Source organism: Trichosurus vulpecula, chromosome 5 (assembly GCF_011100635.1).
Source record: "Trichosurus vulpecula isolate mTriVul1 chromosome 5, mTriVul1.pri, whole genome shotgun sequence".
Classification (NCBI taxonomy): Eukaryota; Metazoa; Chordata; class Mammalia; order Diprotodontia; family Phalangeridae; genus Trichosurus; species Trichosurus vulpecula.
The window spans coordinates 190,746,948-190,763,408 of NC_050577.1; the positions used below are offsets into that span (position 1 = coordinate 190,746,948).

The 16,461-nt window shown below is 43.4% G+C and overlaps 1 protein-coding gene across 1 annotated transcript; it reads left to right on the plus strand.

The window, feature by feature from the left end:
• Positions 1–7,417: 7,417 nt before the first annotated feature.
• On the plus strand, positions 7,418–16,453 carry M6PR (mannose-6-phosphate receptor, cation dependent). The gene is made up of 7 exons (XM_036759522.1): positions 7,418–7,683; positions 11,697–11,876; positions 12,703–12,869; positions 13,548–13,657; positions 13,841–13,971; positions 14,447–14,573; positions 14,916–16,453. The coding sequence occupies exons 2-7, from the start codon at positions 11,698–11,700 to the stop codon at positions 15,036–15,038; spliced, it is 837 nt and encodes a 278-aa protein (XP_036615417.1). The 5' UTR covers positions 7,418–7,683; position 11,697; the 3' UTR covers positions 15,039–16,453.
• The last annotated feature ends 8 nt before the right edge of the window (positions 16,454–16,461 follow it).

Sequence of the window (16,461 nt, forward strand, 5' to 3'; positions counted from 1 at the left end):
AGCTCTTTCCATGTAGTTAACGTCATGAAATATCAAGTCCCCAGAGAGGCTAAAAAATATTTCTTCTCTAGCAACGAAGGGAAGCTTCATTATACTGTCTCCCCTTAAACAGCCCTGGCTCACCTGTGAGCAAGGCAGGTGGCACCTGGCAGCTTTCAGTGGACTACAGAGAGATGAACAAAGTCATCATACCTATCTCGACAGCTATTCCTGACCTTGTCAATGTTGTAGACCCTGTAGCCTAAGCCCAGAGTGAGTGGGATGAGGTCGTCAACCTTGCCAATTTTTTTCCTTCTTTTTTCCTATAGCTAAAACTAGTCAGAAGTAGTTTAATCTTCATCATTCTTTCCTAGGGCCACCTGAACTTTTCCTCATATTGCCACATTATAGTAGGCAGGTACTTGAAAGAGGTTTCCCTTCTTAAGGGCATTCAGGTGAGATCCACCACACTGATGATATAATGTTCACCTGGCCAGATGATGCCACAGTGGTGTGGTCTCTGTGGTGGGAAATCAACCCAAAGAAAATCCAGAAGCAACCTGCTCAGAACTATTGACACTCACCTCCCCATGATCTGGAAGCCCAGATACTTGCTGGACTCTAGGTTTTAAAGAACCCACATTTTCCATCTGAGTATCCTGATGATCCCCATTTACTGAACCACCCTCAAGTCTGTTGGGACCCAGAATAGACTACAGCCCCGGCAGACGTGGCAGCCAGCACTCTAGCTATCTGGCACTCTTTGCTGTGGGCCATTATGATACCATGACCCATGTTTCTGGAGATCTGTGTCCATAAAGATAAGGCTGAGTGAAGCCTTTGGTAGGCACCAAGAGGTGTCCAGAATAAGCTACCGTTGGCATCTGAAGCCCCAACTTCTCCAGAGCAGCTTCTCATTACATTGCTTTTGAAAAGCAGTTGTTTGCCTCTTACTGGGCCCTAATTGCTCCTGAACATATGACATACATTTTGTCCAGAGTTTCCCTATTACAGGTTAGGTGAAATAAGACGTTCTCTCTGACAAGATGGGTAGAGGTTCCACAGGAGGCTTCTGTTGCTAAATGGAAAGGGTACGTTAGAAATCATGCTTGCCTGGGTGCCTCTGGTCCTATGAGACTGAAGTCTCTAGTCGGACCAATAAAAACAATAATCCATTAGGTGATTAAACTAAAAAAAAGAGAGAAGAAAGGTACATTATGAAAATTAAAAACAAAGTATAGAAAATCACCATAAATGGTGGTGGCATCTAGGAGGCAGACAGAGAGAAATCCCCAGGTTCTCTTTCAATTCTGCTCTTGAAAGTTTATAACACTATGAAAACATACAGGATGAACAGCTTGTTAAATACATTCCCAGATGGTCATCTTCACCACCAAGCCAGGACTCGGGGTCCTTTCTAGTATAGTCTGTGAAATATTAAAAGAAACTTCAGAGCTGCTCCCCACTCACTCACCCACCACTGGTTTGAGGATACACTTCTTGTGTAATAAAGCACAAAACTGTATATACTGTATTCTTTAACTCAGGGTTCCCACTATTAGGACTATAAAGAGGTATTTGCAGCGGGGAAAAAAAAAACCCAACCCACAAACAAACCATTAATCTCTACAAAAGGACTCCTAACAGCACTATTGGTAATGACAAAAACTTGGACTCTACCCTCTTTCCTTTTTTTGAAAACTGAGACATTTGTACGTTAATGACACATCTATTTTTTTTTCAGTTATCAGTGACAGAATCTCAGCTCTCTTGACTTTTATGTAGTTAATCAGGCTTAGCTGACTGGAACTCATTGATAGGGAGTTGCTCGTTTAACATCTCCTCCCTTAAAGTCATTTTCAATTTCCTGTTCCTGAAGACTGAGATTAGAATAAACACTATTTGTAGGATAGTGATAGGGCACTGTTGTGCTATAAATAATGATGAACAGCAGGGTTTCAGAAAAACCTGGGAAGACATATAATCTGATGCAGAACGAGGTGAGCAGAAGCAGAACATTGTACATAGTAAAAGTCTGCTGTGAGTGAGTTGGCTATTCTGATCTTTGTAATGATGTAAGACAATTCCAAAGGACTTATGATGAAAAATGTCATCTACCTCCAGAAAGACAACTGATAGGGTCTGAGTACAGATTGAAGTATAATTCTTTCACTTTATTTTTCTTGCTTTTTTGGCAACATGACAGACTAATCTTATTTCCTTTTTAAACAGTTACTAAAATATATCATTTACTTAGACATTAGCAAACTCCAGTGACTCCCTATCACTTCTAGGATCAAATACAAAATCCTGTTTGGCATTCAGAGCCCTTCATAACCTAGCCCCCACTTACCTTTCCCATCTTCTTACACCTTACTCCCTAACAGGTTTTCTTCAATCCAGCAACACTGGCCTCCTGGTTGTTCTAGGAACAAGACACTCCATGTCTGGGCTCTGGGCATTTTCTCTGGTTGTCCCTCATGCCAGGAATCCTTTCCTTCCTCATCTGTGTCTATTGGCTTTCCCGGCTTCTTTTAAGTCCCAACTAACATCCCACCTTCTATAGGAAAACTTTCCTAACCCCTCTCCTAGTGCCTTCCCTCTTTTAATTATTTCCTAATCATCTTGTATATATATCTTGTTTGTATCTGTTTGTTTGTGTGTTGTTTCCCCCAATGGATTGTGATCTCCTTGAGGGCAGGAATTCGCTTCTTTTAGTACCTGGAGCGCTTAGCATTGTATCTGACACCAAGTAGTCTCGGAATAAATGTTTATTGACTAACCATTTGAAACCAAAAGTATATGGTGATTAAATTAAAATGTAAAGCTACTTTTGAGGGGTGGAAGGGGAGAGAGAAATTAGGATGTGCCTAGGCACACAGCCCACCCTATACTGGAGGAAGGTGAACAACCTTAAATCCAAGTCACAAGGGAATGGGGTGAAAGGAACTTGGTATGTTTAGCCGGAACGCTTCAGGATGCCAAGACGATGGATGGGAGAACACAATGGCTTTGTAGCACTCCTTCCAGGCTAAGTCCTCAAACTCATATTCATGTTCCTGGGTTTGGTCAAAAGTTAGCTGTTTAGTTATTGTTGTTCAGTAGTGTCTGACTCTTCATGACCCCATTAGGGGTTTTCTTGGCAAAGATCTGGAATGGTTTACCATTTCCTTCTCCAGCTCATTTAATAGATGATGAAACTGAGGCAAGCAGGTTTAAGTGACTTGCCCAGGGTCACACAGCTAGTTAAAGTATCTGAGGTGGGATTTGACCTCATATCTTTTTGACTCCCTACCCAATGCTCTGTCCACTAAGACATTTAGCTGGTTTTGGTCAAGGGAGACAGCTACTACTCCTAGGTTCTAGGCCAAAGGGTAGGGAACCTGTGGCCTGGAGGCCATGTGTAGCCTTCTAGGTCCTCAAGTGCAATCCTTTCGCCGAATCCAAATTTCACAGAACACCTGTAGCCTCCAGGTTGCAGGTTCCCCACCCCTGTATCTAGGGATAGCTACGGATCTATATTGAAACTATTGCTCAAGAACCCTCACTGGTGTGCTTCCCTTTAAGTCAGTCAGGAGACACAATTAACTCAAAACAAAGGCATTTACTAAGATTATGGCAATAGTAAATATAGTAGCTATCAAAATTTTCCACCATAGAAAAGGACCCACACATACAAAAATATTTATAGCAGCTCTTTTTGGCCAAGAACTGGAAATTGAGGGGATGCCCATCAACTGGGGAATGGCTGAACAAGTTGTGGTATATGAACGTGATGGAATACTATTGTGCTATAAGAAATGATGAGCAGGTGGCCTTCGGGAAAACCTGGAAAGACTTATATGAACTGATGCTGAGTGAAGTGAGCAGAACCAGAAGAACATTGTATACAGTAACAACCACATTGTGCGATGACTGAATTTGGTAGACTTAGTTCTTCTTGGCGATGCAAGGACCTAAAACAATTCTAAAAGACTCATGATAGAAAATGCCATCCACATCTAGAAAAGGAATATAGTCTGAATGCAGATCGAAGCTGACTATTTTATTTTTTTGTTTGTTCTATGTTTTTCTTTCTCATGGTAACTCCCATTCGTTCTAATTCTTCTACATAAAATGACTAATGCGAAAATATGTTTAATAGGAATGTATATGTAGAGTCTATATTGGATTGCATGCTGTCTTGGGGAGAGGGAGGGGAAGAAGAAGGAGAGGGAGAAAATTTAAAACTTATGGAAGCGAATGTAGAGAACTAAAAATAAATAAACTAATTTATTAAAAAAAAAATTTCCCGCATAAACCTAGGGTATACTCTCTCACAAATAACACAAAGTTTCCATGGGAAGACTGGGTTCTGATTTAGAATCCACAAGCAGGGAATGCCAGTAGCCAATAAAACTTACAAATCGGATATTGCTGGGACCTGATGTCCATTCCCTCCTTATGGAAGCTTCACTAAGCCCTCCTGAGGACTACTAAATTTGTCTCTCTCAGCTGGGCTCCTTTCCATAACTTGACTCTGAATTACCAGTGCTAGTTCATTCCAGTATCATCCATAACTGGCTCTCTTTTCTGCTGTCAGAGGTCATTCTCAAAACTGCTTGAGTTACCACCTCTCTGTATTTGTAGCCTGTCTGAAAAATGGGTGTTTCTGCTCCCTTACCCATGTTCCAAAGTCTCTACGACTACTTCTCCAGTTGCTAAAGGGGTTAATGATTTCTGGGCAAGTAACTCTGCTGCTAGATGCCATGGTTGATGGAGAGAAATCTCCTTCACCCCTCCAAGGGTGATTCTTCTTAGGGGCAGGGTATTTCTTCCACTCCTCCCTCCTGGACTGGACTGATTAACTGCTGAACTGTCAGGGTTTAGCTCTCCCCTTCTGATTGTTTCAGAGGCATTCCCATTTTGTCATAGAGTGACTGGGAGTTAACACTTTGTTAAAACCAATTCCAAAGGGGCAGCTAGGTGGGGCAGTGAGTAGAGCACCGGCCCTGGAGTCAGGAGGACCTGAGTTCAAATCTTGGCCTCAGACACTTGACACATTTACTAGCTGTGTGACCTTGGGCAAGTCACTTAACCCCAATTGCCCTGCCAAAAAGCAAAAAAATAAAAAAAAAACCAATTCCAAGACATGGAAGGTGGAGGAGTGAACCCAAATTCCCCTTACCTTATATTTATCTTCAAGCATTTTAAGAACCCTTGTGTGGAAGAGGGATTAGATTTGTTGGTTCGGCCACAGAGGACAGAACTGAGACCAACGGGTGAAAGTCGAAAATTTACATTTGACGCCAGGAAACACTTCTCGCCAGTTAGAGATCTTTGATCGAGATGACTAATAATGCCGAGGATGACCTCTCCACCTGCTAGGTGGGATGTCTTCCCATTGGCCATGATCCAAGATTAAAAGTCAGCCAACCTTTCTGTTCCTATCCGATATCATCCTGGGGTTGGGAGTGCGGGAGAGAAGAACAATGTGGAATAGATAGCAGTTCTCTCATTTTAAGCGCTGTAATTATTGAGACGTTTTTCAGGCGTCACATTTTGGCCAAGGTACTGGAATCGTTTGCCATTTCCTTCTCCAGCTAATTTTACAGATGGGGAAACTGAGGCAAAAAGGGTTAGCCTCTTTACACTGATGACGTGGCCCTAAGTATTCTTGTTTGCCAGAGGTTAAATTGAATATGATTTTTCAGGACTTTGCGAAATTATTACTGATAAATTCTGCGCGGAAGAACCGATTGGAGAGTATGGGGCTCTTGTACAATGACGATTTGTTAACACCTGATAGAACTGTGGGTTTGGGGAAGAGTAATTCGCTTCACCCTGGGAAGCAATGTTTTGAAATAGCAAATCCAGGGAACAGAAGCCAGGTTAGAAGGTCTAGAGTCAGCTTCTGAACGAGTCAAATACAGGAGAGATAGAGAAAACAACGGGAGAAAGCTGCGCGCGGAAGACAGCCCAGGAACTGGAACACAGAAACTGACAGCTCACTACAGCTGACCGCAAGACTCCTGTAGATTTGGGGAACTCAGCTGATTGGCGGAGAGCGGGTCAGGTTGAAAGAGCTGATTGGTGCAAAGCGCTACACTCTGAAAGAGCTGATTGGAGGAAAGGAGAATCATCCGCGGTGACTAAATCAGGGCTACTGCCTGCTACTGCTTCAGAATGGAATTTCCTCAAGGCTTTCTGCTATTGCACTTCACTGTCCCCTCTCAACCCAGAGAGAGAAAAACCCGGATAGCTTTGCATATTCCAGGATTAAAGGGCACTCCTCACAGTGTCACATGGAGTTGACAGCCCAGCAAAAATCCTTAGACCTTTTTCAAAGAAGTAAAGTCCCTTAACGACAACTGCCCTCTTTTACAATACGCAATTGATTTAAAAAAATGGAAGACTTTATTTTTGTTCATATTAAATTTTATTCTATTTGCTATTGACCGTTGTTCTAGTTTGTCAAGTTTTCCATCATCTTTTTTGTCCTCTGAAAATTTGGTAAGTATTGCTGTCTGTATTTCATTTAAATCATCGACAAAGATGCTGCACAGGGCCGAACACTCCCACTAGAAACCCCCGTCAAATCTGACGTTGATCCATCGGTAGGTCAAATCATTCAGCCAATTCAGAATCTACATCAATGCACAGTCATTTAGCCTACATCTCTCTGTATTTGAACACAAAGACAACACGGGATTCTTTGTCAAATGCATTGCTGAAATTAAGCATTCCCCTGATAGTACCAGTTTGGAAAGGCTGTCGAAAGAGGAAATGAAATTAGTCTGGCCCAACCAGCTCTTAATGAAATTCTGTCTCTTCCTTTTTTTCTAAGTGCTCAGGAACTATCACTCTAGATTCACATTCTAGAATTTTCCCAAGAATCTAAATTAATCTCATGGACTCATAGTTTGGTCAGACCTATCAGACCGAGAGTGGGGGACGCGAAGGTGCAGGAAGAAGAGGGAGATGAGGCATGGAGGCAAAGGAAAAAGACTACAACTCCCAGAATACTGATCGGCACACTCGGCAAGCTCTCCGCGTCCCCAGCCTTCTTCCCTCCCCCCGCGCCCCCTTCAGTTTCCGCTTCCCTATTTCATAGTTCACATCCCTAGGAGGAGAGGGCCGGCTATCTGGCACGTGAGTCCGCGTGACAGCTGGAGGTGGGGAGGTGAAGGTTACCTATTGATGGGAAGGAGGGCTTGGGGGCGGGGCCTACGAGATCGTCAGGAGAGGAGGGAGGTGCCCATCGGAGCATCTTGTTAGTGATTGGACGGGGTGGAGTGAGGGCGGAGTCAACTTCAGAGGCGAGGAATTGAACTCGCTTTTTGCCAATGAATGGCCAAAGAGTGGGCTGGACTACTTGGGAGTGGGAGGGGGGAAGAGGGAATAGGCAGAGCTTTATTAAAAAAAAAAAAAAAAAACCCCTCCATGGTCGCCTGCCGCGGGGCCTAGTGGGAGGTAGCCTTGCCGGGTCGCAGGTTTTCGCTTCCTGTTTCCGGTTCCCGGAGCGGGGCAGTGTGAGGTGCTACTGGAAACCCTGGCTGTTGGGACGGGGGCTGCCGCTGGGACCCTGTACTGCCCCCTCTTCGGGCTCCGTCTCCAGACGATATCCACTGGGGATTCCAAAGGAGGGTTGCTCTGATTAATATTCATGAGGGCTCATTAATAATTCAGGACGATCGGCGTTTCGCCCCTCCTCCCCAGTGGCACGTGAGTATGCTGGGGCCTCTGGGAGAGGGACTGGAGGTGGGAGGGGTTGGGGGGAGAAGGACCCCAAGAGGGCGTCTGGAATTCGGATCGCCGGCGTCCCTCTTCTCCCGATAGCTTAGTCCCCAGCTCCCAGTGGGGTTCTCGGGAAGAGGGGGAGGCTGGGACTCAGACTAGGCCACGAGGAAGTTGCGGGGACGTGGTTGGAGAGGAGACCCTGTAGGAACTTCGTTATATTTTGGGGAGATCGATGAGGAAAGGGGGGCAGTGATCTAAGTGCACCCCTTGGTGTGGAATCTGGCTGAACTATGATTGGGGATTCCTCCTGATGTGGGATGCACAGGGTAACTTGATGGAGACGGTGGTAGGTGGGGCAGTGCTGGTGGAGACGTCAGATGGAGGAGGAGGACTGGTGCCGGTGCTAAGAAGGAGAAAGACCACCTGGGTGGAAGGTGGAGTAACTCGTGCAGCTTGGCTTAAAGTTTGTGCCGGCGACGTAGTTTGAGCTCCAGTTTCCCAAAGGCTCTCTTTTTGCATTCCCTTAAGTGCTTTGGAAGCGGAAGCAAGAGAAAGACGAAGACATGGAGTTGTTGCAAAGCGGCTCTAAGTCAGACCTCAGACTCGGGAGGTTGAGATGGTCTAGGGATAGAAGCTGCTTCCCATCTACCAAACCAGTTTTTCCATATCCCAAGTGTAGGAAAACTTCTGGGTGTGTCTGATGTCATAGAGTTGGAAGGGGATCACAAGAAGCCATTACCCTTCCTTCAAGTTTTAAATTGTTTAAGAAAGATAATCGCTTGCTTCTTACGGATCTCTAGACAGACCCCTCAGCCTCCTTTTGGTAACCATTTCTGGTTTGGGAGGGGTTTATTTTTAATCATGACAAAGTCAAGAAGTTCTAGTTTTAAATTAAACTACTAAAATCTCTTTTTTGATTTAAGCCCATTCCTTCATGTTTGAGGAAAACATCTATTCCCACGTCTAGAAGAAAACTTCACTTCAACTCTTACGGTTCCCTCATGGTCACCTGTGTCTTAATCCCCTCATCTGTGATGCTCCCACTGCAATAAAACAAATAAAAAACAAATCCCTTTTGTATAAGATTGTTACGCAGTGCTTACTGTGAGCCAGGCGCTGCCAAGCACCTTGTTGATAGATAACTTTTTCTCCTAACCAAGGGGAGCTTTATTGATGCAAAACCCCTGGAAGAAGGACTGGCAGTTAACCCTTAAGACACCTTTGTGACCACATCATTTCCCCTCTCCACCACTAGATAGGGGAAATCTTGGGGGAGAGGGGGAAGGGGCGAAGCTCATCGTTGTCGGTAGCTGCTTCCTGCTGAACAAGGGGGAAGAGTCCATTTCAGGGGCTGAGAATAGGTTGAGGAGGGGTGGTCAGCCTCGGGGTACAGGATGCTGTTGCCAGCAGAGTCCACAGTGGAGAGAGGCAAACCCTTTGGGGACACCAGGGGTAGGGGTTGGTATCCTAAGAGTTGAAGGTGAAATTCCTGTTATCCCAGTGGTAGGAGAAGATCATTAGAGTCCAGTTAATATTTGGATTCCGTATACAGAGCCACCAAAATGACAAAGTTTAGAGTTGGTAGAGCTGGTTCAGGTGTGAAAAAATTCACTTAGACGACTTTCCCCAAACCAAGGGGAGCTTTATTGAGGCAAAAGCAGCAGGCTAGCCCTGGAAGGACTGACCAATATAATCTTTAATCATGATATTCATAAGGGATAAAAAAGGATAATAAAACAATCACCTGTTTTCTGAAGGATAATTATAAAAATGTATTTACTAGCTTACTCATCTTTGTTAATTATCATTTTATGAATCTTCAGCTTAAGTAGTATGGTGACTAAAGATTACATGCAAAATTATTCTCTAATTTTAGAGAGTTGGACCAATTGTGGAGCAAATGAGAAAGGATTCCTCTTTTCCCCTTCACGCTGTATTGTTGTTAGAATGTCCCTAGCCCAGTTTTCCAGCTAATGCCTCTGTGGAATTGAGTGGCAATGTTACCTAAATAGCCTTCCATATGACCTCCTGGAGGAAGCTTCTCTAACTTAAAGGCAATTGGGTAGATTCTTTGAATGCTGGTGTGGGCTGGAAGAATGGAAAACCCATTTCTCTTATGGCCTCAGATTTGGTATTTGTTGCTTAAAAGATTGGGGGTGACACCTAGTTGCTGAGCTCTATGGGATAGACTAAAGGTGGACTTCTGGGTTTTAATGCTATAAGCTTTTTAAAGAAAAGTTCAACTATTAACAGATAAGGTACGTAGAGGTCTTAGACCTAACCAGATTCCATTTACAAAACTTCAGATGACTTTTTCCAATGAGTTTTCAGAATTTGATTCCTTTTGATTTTTTTCTCATTTCATTCTTTGTATGTGGGGAAAGGAGTATGCAGAAAAGTAGTAGCAGAAAGGGTAGATGCTTCAGGTAGTAACTTTTGGCAATTTTGGAAGCAGCACGGGGCTGCTGGCAGTCTGGGGCCTGAGTCCTTTGTTTCATTTTCCACTATATCACTCTTGAACTTTCATGTTTCCTTTATCTTTGTGAGTCATATGGAAAATACAGTTTTTGTTATCTATCACCTCTTCTGGATCTTGAGAGGATTGGTGTTTTAGTGTTTGGAGGTCCTCTGACTATGTAAGGGTTATTACAATGAAAAGTTGAATTTTGGGGTTGGTAGGAAAAGACAGGACTATGGAGAACTTGGCAGAGTTGGGGGGGCGGGATGGTGTGATTATAGAATTACCAGCTTACAAGGGGTTACCTTAAAATAACCTCTGGGATTATCAAGGAAGTTAGGTAAAAGCATATTCTGCAAAGTTGAAAGTTTTACACAAATCAGTATGAATTAAGCAGGAAGGGAATGGACAGAAGGGGACAATACATTTTGCAATAGGGAGTAGATTCTAATTAATGAACAGTATTTTTATTCCCAGAGTAATTTTGTAAAATGGGTCAAGTATGCAAACGTTACATTGATTTGGCTGAGTGGTTCCCAGTTCAGTGGCAAGAAGTGTACTGACCTAATGAATTTTCTTCTAACTATGATTTACAAAATTGAATTTTGGAGAGCAGAAGACATGAGACCTTAAAGGAAATGAGTGCTTATTGTTAAGTGGGGCTTTATTCTTTCTGTTTTGTCACTCTCTGTGACTCAGACAGGCAGTAGGATTTCTTGCTGGTCTGAGAGGTTTGTTTGAACTTCTATGATGCGGGAAGAGGTGGGGGGTAAGAAATAGTTTACTTCTGCAAGAACTGTGACTGACTGCTGGCTTGACATAAATCTTAATCTAACTCTTCTCCAGACAGGCAGGAATGCCCCATCTACCCAGTTTTCCTGAGATTGTGAGGTGTGATTTGTTTTGCCTTTAGCAGTTGTGAACTGCCATGGTAACTAACAGTCCTGGTTTGAGAGTGGCTTTTTTGATGCCTCAGCATAGAGGAGCTGTTTGTTCATCATTTCTCCCTCCCTGGTGATTTGCAAAATAACTAACAATTAGGAAATTTGTTATGAAGTTCCACTCTAATAATCCTGGTTTGAGAATGACTTTTTTGGTGCCTTAATATTGGGGAGAGCTCTGCTTGTTCAGTCACCTCTTCTCCCTCCCCAAAGTACTGTGAATAATAATAAAGAGGAAAGTTTTGTAGAGAAATGCAAAATGGGAGTAATTAGCATAAACTTGGCACTCTAGGGACTGTGTAGAAGCACATTATAGAGGGGTGTAGGGAAGTCTTCTATAGAATTGTGCCTGAGTTGGGGGGAGAGCTCTAGGAATGAGAAAATCTCTGAAGTTAGGAGTATCTGTGGCCAGTGACAGGTATAAAATGTGGATTAGCTACATGGGATGTGTGTGTTAGACATATTGATGTATTTCTGCATATTCCAAAGGTTTTGATGCTTTTTGCATTTAATTATAAAGGATCAGCCTGGCAGTGTGTTGTGATGACTGATTCTCTTAACCTCCCCCCGCCCCCTCTTTTTCTCCTGTCTCTCAATAGGATGTTCCCCTTTTACAGCTGTTGGAGGGCTGGGCTGCTCTTTCTGCTACTTCTGGCCATGGCAGTGAAGGAGGCCTGGCAGATAGAAGAGAAAACCTGTGACTTGATAGGAGAGAAGGATAAAGAGTCAGAGAAGGAGCTGGCGATACTGAAGAAGCTGACTCCACTTTTTGACCAAAGGTGAAGGATGGAGGGAAATGTCAGATTTGGAGAAGTCAAACTATTACAGTATCTGTGCCAAGAAAACCCCAAATGGGGTCACAAAGAGTTGGACAAATGGAAAAGATTGAACAACAAAGGAAAGGGTTTGGGGCAGTAGTTTTAAAGAATTTTTCACTTTATAGTCTCTGATCCCAGGATTAAAAAACCTTACCATGTGGAGAATGCCATCTGTGGCTTTTTTGAGGACTAACCACCCTGTTTCATAATGAATGAAAGGAAAGGAAATCAGCCCAACTTTTCCTAAGAGCTTGTATTTCTCACATTATGCAGCCTCATTTATCTGTCTCCAAGAACAGACTCCAAGGACTAAGCCTGTCCTCTATAAAGTGGACTTTTGATGACAAACTAGTTGACTCAGGCACTGGGCCTTAGACTTCTTACATGGGCATTGTAAGAGCCATACATTCATTAGCTGTTCCCTGCTACCATAAGTCTTGGAGATCTCCAGGAGGTTATCATTTAAAGGTCCTTGTAAGGAAAACAATCTCAGAATGCCATGTTCCTGAGCATGGGGAAATGGCATATAGTATAGGTGATCTGTTAGAAAGCCTAGAAGCTCTAGCAGGCATATTTTCATTACCAGCTAACCTTTCATAGTCTCAGATCACATTTCTGCAGATGGTATTGGCTACTATGTGTGGCCATAATCATCTCTGCCAAGGTGGGATGAACTCTGATAAATGGACCAAAACATCGGTAGATGTGGTCAGAGCAAATTCTGCTCTAAGTGGAGATACCTATTCTGACTTCTGTCTCCCTTTGTTTCCTTGTCCTTTCTTAACAGCTTTACAAGTACTGTGGGCCAGGGTTCAGAATCATATACCTACAAATTTAGGGTGTGCCGGGAAGTTGGCAGCAACAACTCTGGGGCTGGACTGGTGCAGATCAACTTGAAGACTAACAAGGAGACGATAATAGGGAGGATTAATGAAACCCATGTCTTCAATGGAAGTAAGGCCCCTTTTCACTTCTATCATCAGATAACTTCAGAGCCAGTTACTTTCTACTCAGCTTCCCTTTCAAATGTGTCTCACGATCCCATTTAAGGATATCCATTTTTAAGATTTTCTTTAGCTCTTTGTTGCTTAAGGAATGTCTGTTGACGTGATTATTGCACTTAGGGTTAAAGATGGAAAGAACGTCATCATCCTTGTGCCACCATCCCCTTCTCCTCCCCATCGTTCAGCCAGTGCAGCACATAGGTGACACTGAATTATCAGTGGCTGATTTTAAATGCCAGGAAGTAGGTAGGCTTCTCCTTTCTACCCTTTGGTCAGTATGCATTCAGTAAATGTGACTCAATATTAATAGAAATTGTTTAGATTCGTGTCATTGTGCCCTTAGGTTAGTATGGAAAAATCAGGATTTCTTCCTAGCCTAGAGACTCCTCTTTTTCAGTTCTGATTATCCTGTGGGATGATGGGTATTGCCATAGCTATATTAAACAAGACATATAATACTCTAGAGTGTTAGGTACATAGGTCCCTTGATGCAATAATGAACAAATTTTTCAAATAAAGCTAATTCATCTGAATCCCTTTTATTCTTTTCTACCCACCCCATTGCCCAATTCTGTTACTGCTGCCCTTTCCTGTGGCAAAAAAAAAAAAAGTTTTCCTTGTCCCTCAGGTGACTGGATCATGCTGACCTACAAAGGGGGTGATGAATATAACAACCATTGTGGCAGGGAACAGCGACGGGCAGTGGTGATGATCTCCTGTAATAAAAAGACCATTGGGGTGAGACACCGTGGACAGAGGCTGAACAGCAGAGTGGGCACAGCATCATTGGATGGGCATATTGGGAAAGAATATGGAATCAAGGGAGCGTTTCTTTCCTTCATTAGGCTAAGGGAGTGTTAGAAGGGTGCTAGAACATGTTACTTTTAACATAGTAAACTGTTATTTCCCATTTTCACAAAGGGCAACTTTGTACCTGTCTCTGAAGAAAGGGGCAAAATGCAAGAATGTTTCTACCTCTTTGAGATGGACAGCAGTCTGGCTTGCCCACCTGAAGATTCCCACCTCAGTGTGGGTTCTATCTTACTTATCACGTGAGTGCTCTGAAGCACAAATACCTTAATACCTATTCCCTTTTTCTGGATCAATAGGAATAATTTCTGTAGGGGGGTAAGTGATCAAAAATGCATTCTCATTCCCCACTTCTGAAGCTATGACAATGTGAATGGGTTTGACTGTAGAGTCTAATTGCATCGAGGAGATTGTGTCCTAGAGGACTTGACAATTCTTATTCCTACTTTTGCTGATGGGATAAACTGAAGCATAAGCCATGGGGCTGATGTTTTGACCAAGAATGCATTTGTGCTAACATGGGATCCAGATTCACACATACTTCTGAGCTCATTGTTTACCAATTCGGGTCAGTAGCCTAAAGGTCATGGGAGAAGGGAGGTCACTAATTGTATTGCTAATTATTCACTACCACTGGCTTTCAGTCCCCAGCTTTGTTATTAGGTCCTGTGTCTCACCGGGCTGTTTTTATACTTTTTCCCTTCTCTTCCTCTGTAGGTTTGCCTCCTTGGTGGCTGTCTATTTCATTGGGGGCTTCTTATACCAAAGGCTGGTGGTAGGCGCCAAAGGCATGGAGCAGTTTCCTCATTTAGCCTTCTGGCAGGATCTGGGCAATTTGGTGGCAGTAAGTAGTAATAGGGCTGTTGCTAGGGTGCCCATTCTGTATCTAACTGCAGGGAACAAACAGATTCTGGCCTTTTGCAATAACTGGCTTATTCTAGTTTTCTCTCTCAAAGTGGTTTGAGTCTTGGAACCAGGTGAGGGGTGGGTGTAGGGGAAAAGAAATGGTTACCATCAAGTCCCTACTTTCCAACACTGAAAAACTCAAACTGAACTTTAAACTTAGATGTTATCAGCTGGCATCTTTATTCCATGAGTTACTTTCCTCTTCCCTGGAAACTGCCTTTCCAGGGCTAACCTGGGATAGTCATAGACCAGGCAGTCAGTTATTTGTTCTTCCTCACAGGATGGTTGTGATTTTGTGTGTCGGTCTAAACCTCGAAACGTGCCTGCTGCCTACCGGGGTGTGGGGGACGACCAGCTCGGCGAAGAATCAGAAGAGAGGGATGACCACTTGCTCCCCATGTGACTGCACTGGAGATACCCAGCCTTTCTTTCTCTTCACCCCCGAACCAAAGCATCCTCAGCCAGATTCTCCGCCGCCGCTGCTGCTCCATCTCTTCTACCAGTTTTTTCCTCTAGTTTGCTTTTAACTTGCACTCACTCTTTCTACCCACTAAGCTGCCTTCTCTCTGCTCTGTGTTTTTCCTTTGGAGTCTATTAGTGGCACTGATCCAGAGGAATGTGCCTAGGAGGGGACACCCCTTACAGGCCAAAGGGAACTGAGGGTTTGAGAGGGACTACCCTTGCAGAGAAGGGATGATGAGGAGGTGTACAGATGGCTGGGAGTGGGCAAGAGACTTTCCTAGCCTTTTTACTGCATTTTTGATGTTAGGCTCTTCTGTGAGACACTGGATTATAAAGGAAAAAAAGATTATTTATATAGGGTTTTGGTTGCCGTCATGCTGTTACCTGTGCCTGCTCTTATTTACAAGAGTTTGGTTGGAATTGCCTGTTGCTTGGTACAGCTTTGTAACGATTATACTTCCAAGTTCCTGAATTTGGTCTGGGCCCAAGGCGGCCCCCAGTCTCTTTTGGCCCCCTCTGGGAACAGAACCATAAAATGTGAATTTTCCCAGGCCATAGATTTGTGAGGTACCACTAGGTCATTTGTTGACTTAGTAGGGACCTTTACCTTGAAATATGATGTGGATTGTGATCTTGTGTTGTCACTTCACATTCAGCCAAAAAGCCCAATCCAGAAAGCCAGAAACTAGAAAGGGGAAATGAGACTGAAGTATTGTGCCACATTGGCTCCTAAAAAGGAAAATTAGCCATGCCTAGGGTGGGCTTATTGGTGGAGGGGGGATTTTTTTCTCTCTCTGGTTACAGAACTGGTAAAGGTTTTCTTACTATACTCCTACCCTTTTATGAATATGGCCTATCTCTCCAGGTATGTGATTTTTCTTTTACAAAAGTTGCCAAAAATGCAAATAGAAGCAGTTGGGGAGCCTGGAGCTCTGCTTCCAAGTGTAGAGAATGCTAACTAACATTCCCTCTGCTGGCTCAGGGAGGAAAGTGTGTCTTGCCCATGATGTTTCTGGGCAAGCAAGGGTTTTCAAAATTCCTTCTGGTGCCTCCCTTTTCTAATTAGGTGGTATGGCCAGGAAACTGGGCTGATCTTTCTTTGGCTAATAAGGTTCTTCTGGCCAGTCAGGGGCAAATTAGCTACAGACAGAAATTTATCTTTGGCTTTTTCATTACTGTTTGAACATTTTTTCTTTAGGGAAATTAAGATTATAAAATCAGCAGGTATTTTTTTGTGTGTGTATATTTTGTTTTCCTCTCTCTTCCTTAACCTGGTGTTTTAAAATAAGGCAAAAGTCTATGCCACTTTTTGTATAAAAACACAACTTCAGAAAATTAAAAGGACCAAAAAAAAAATCCTTGTG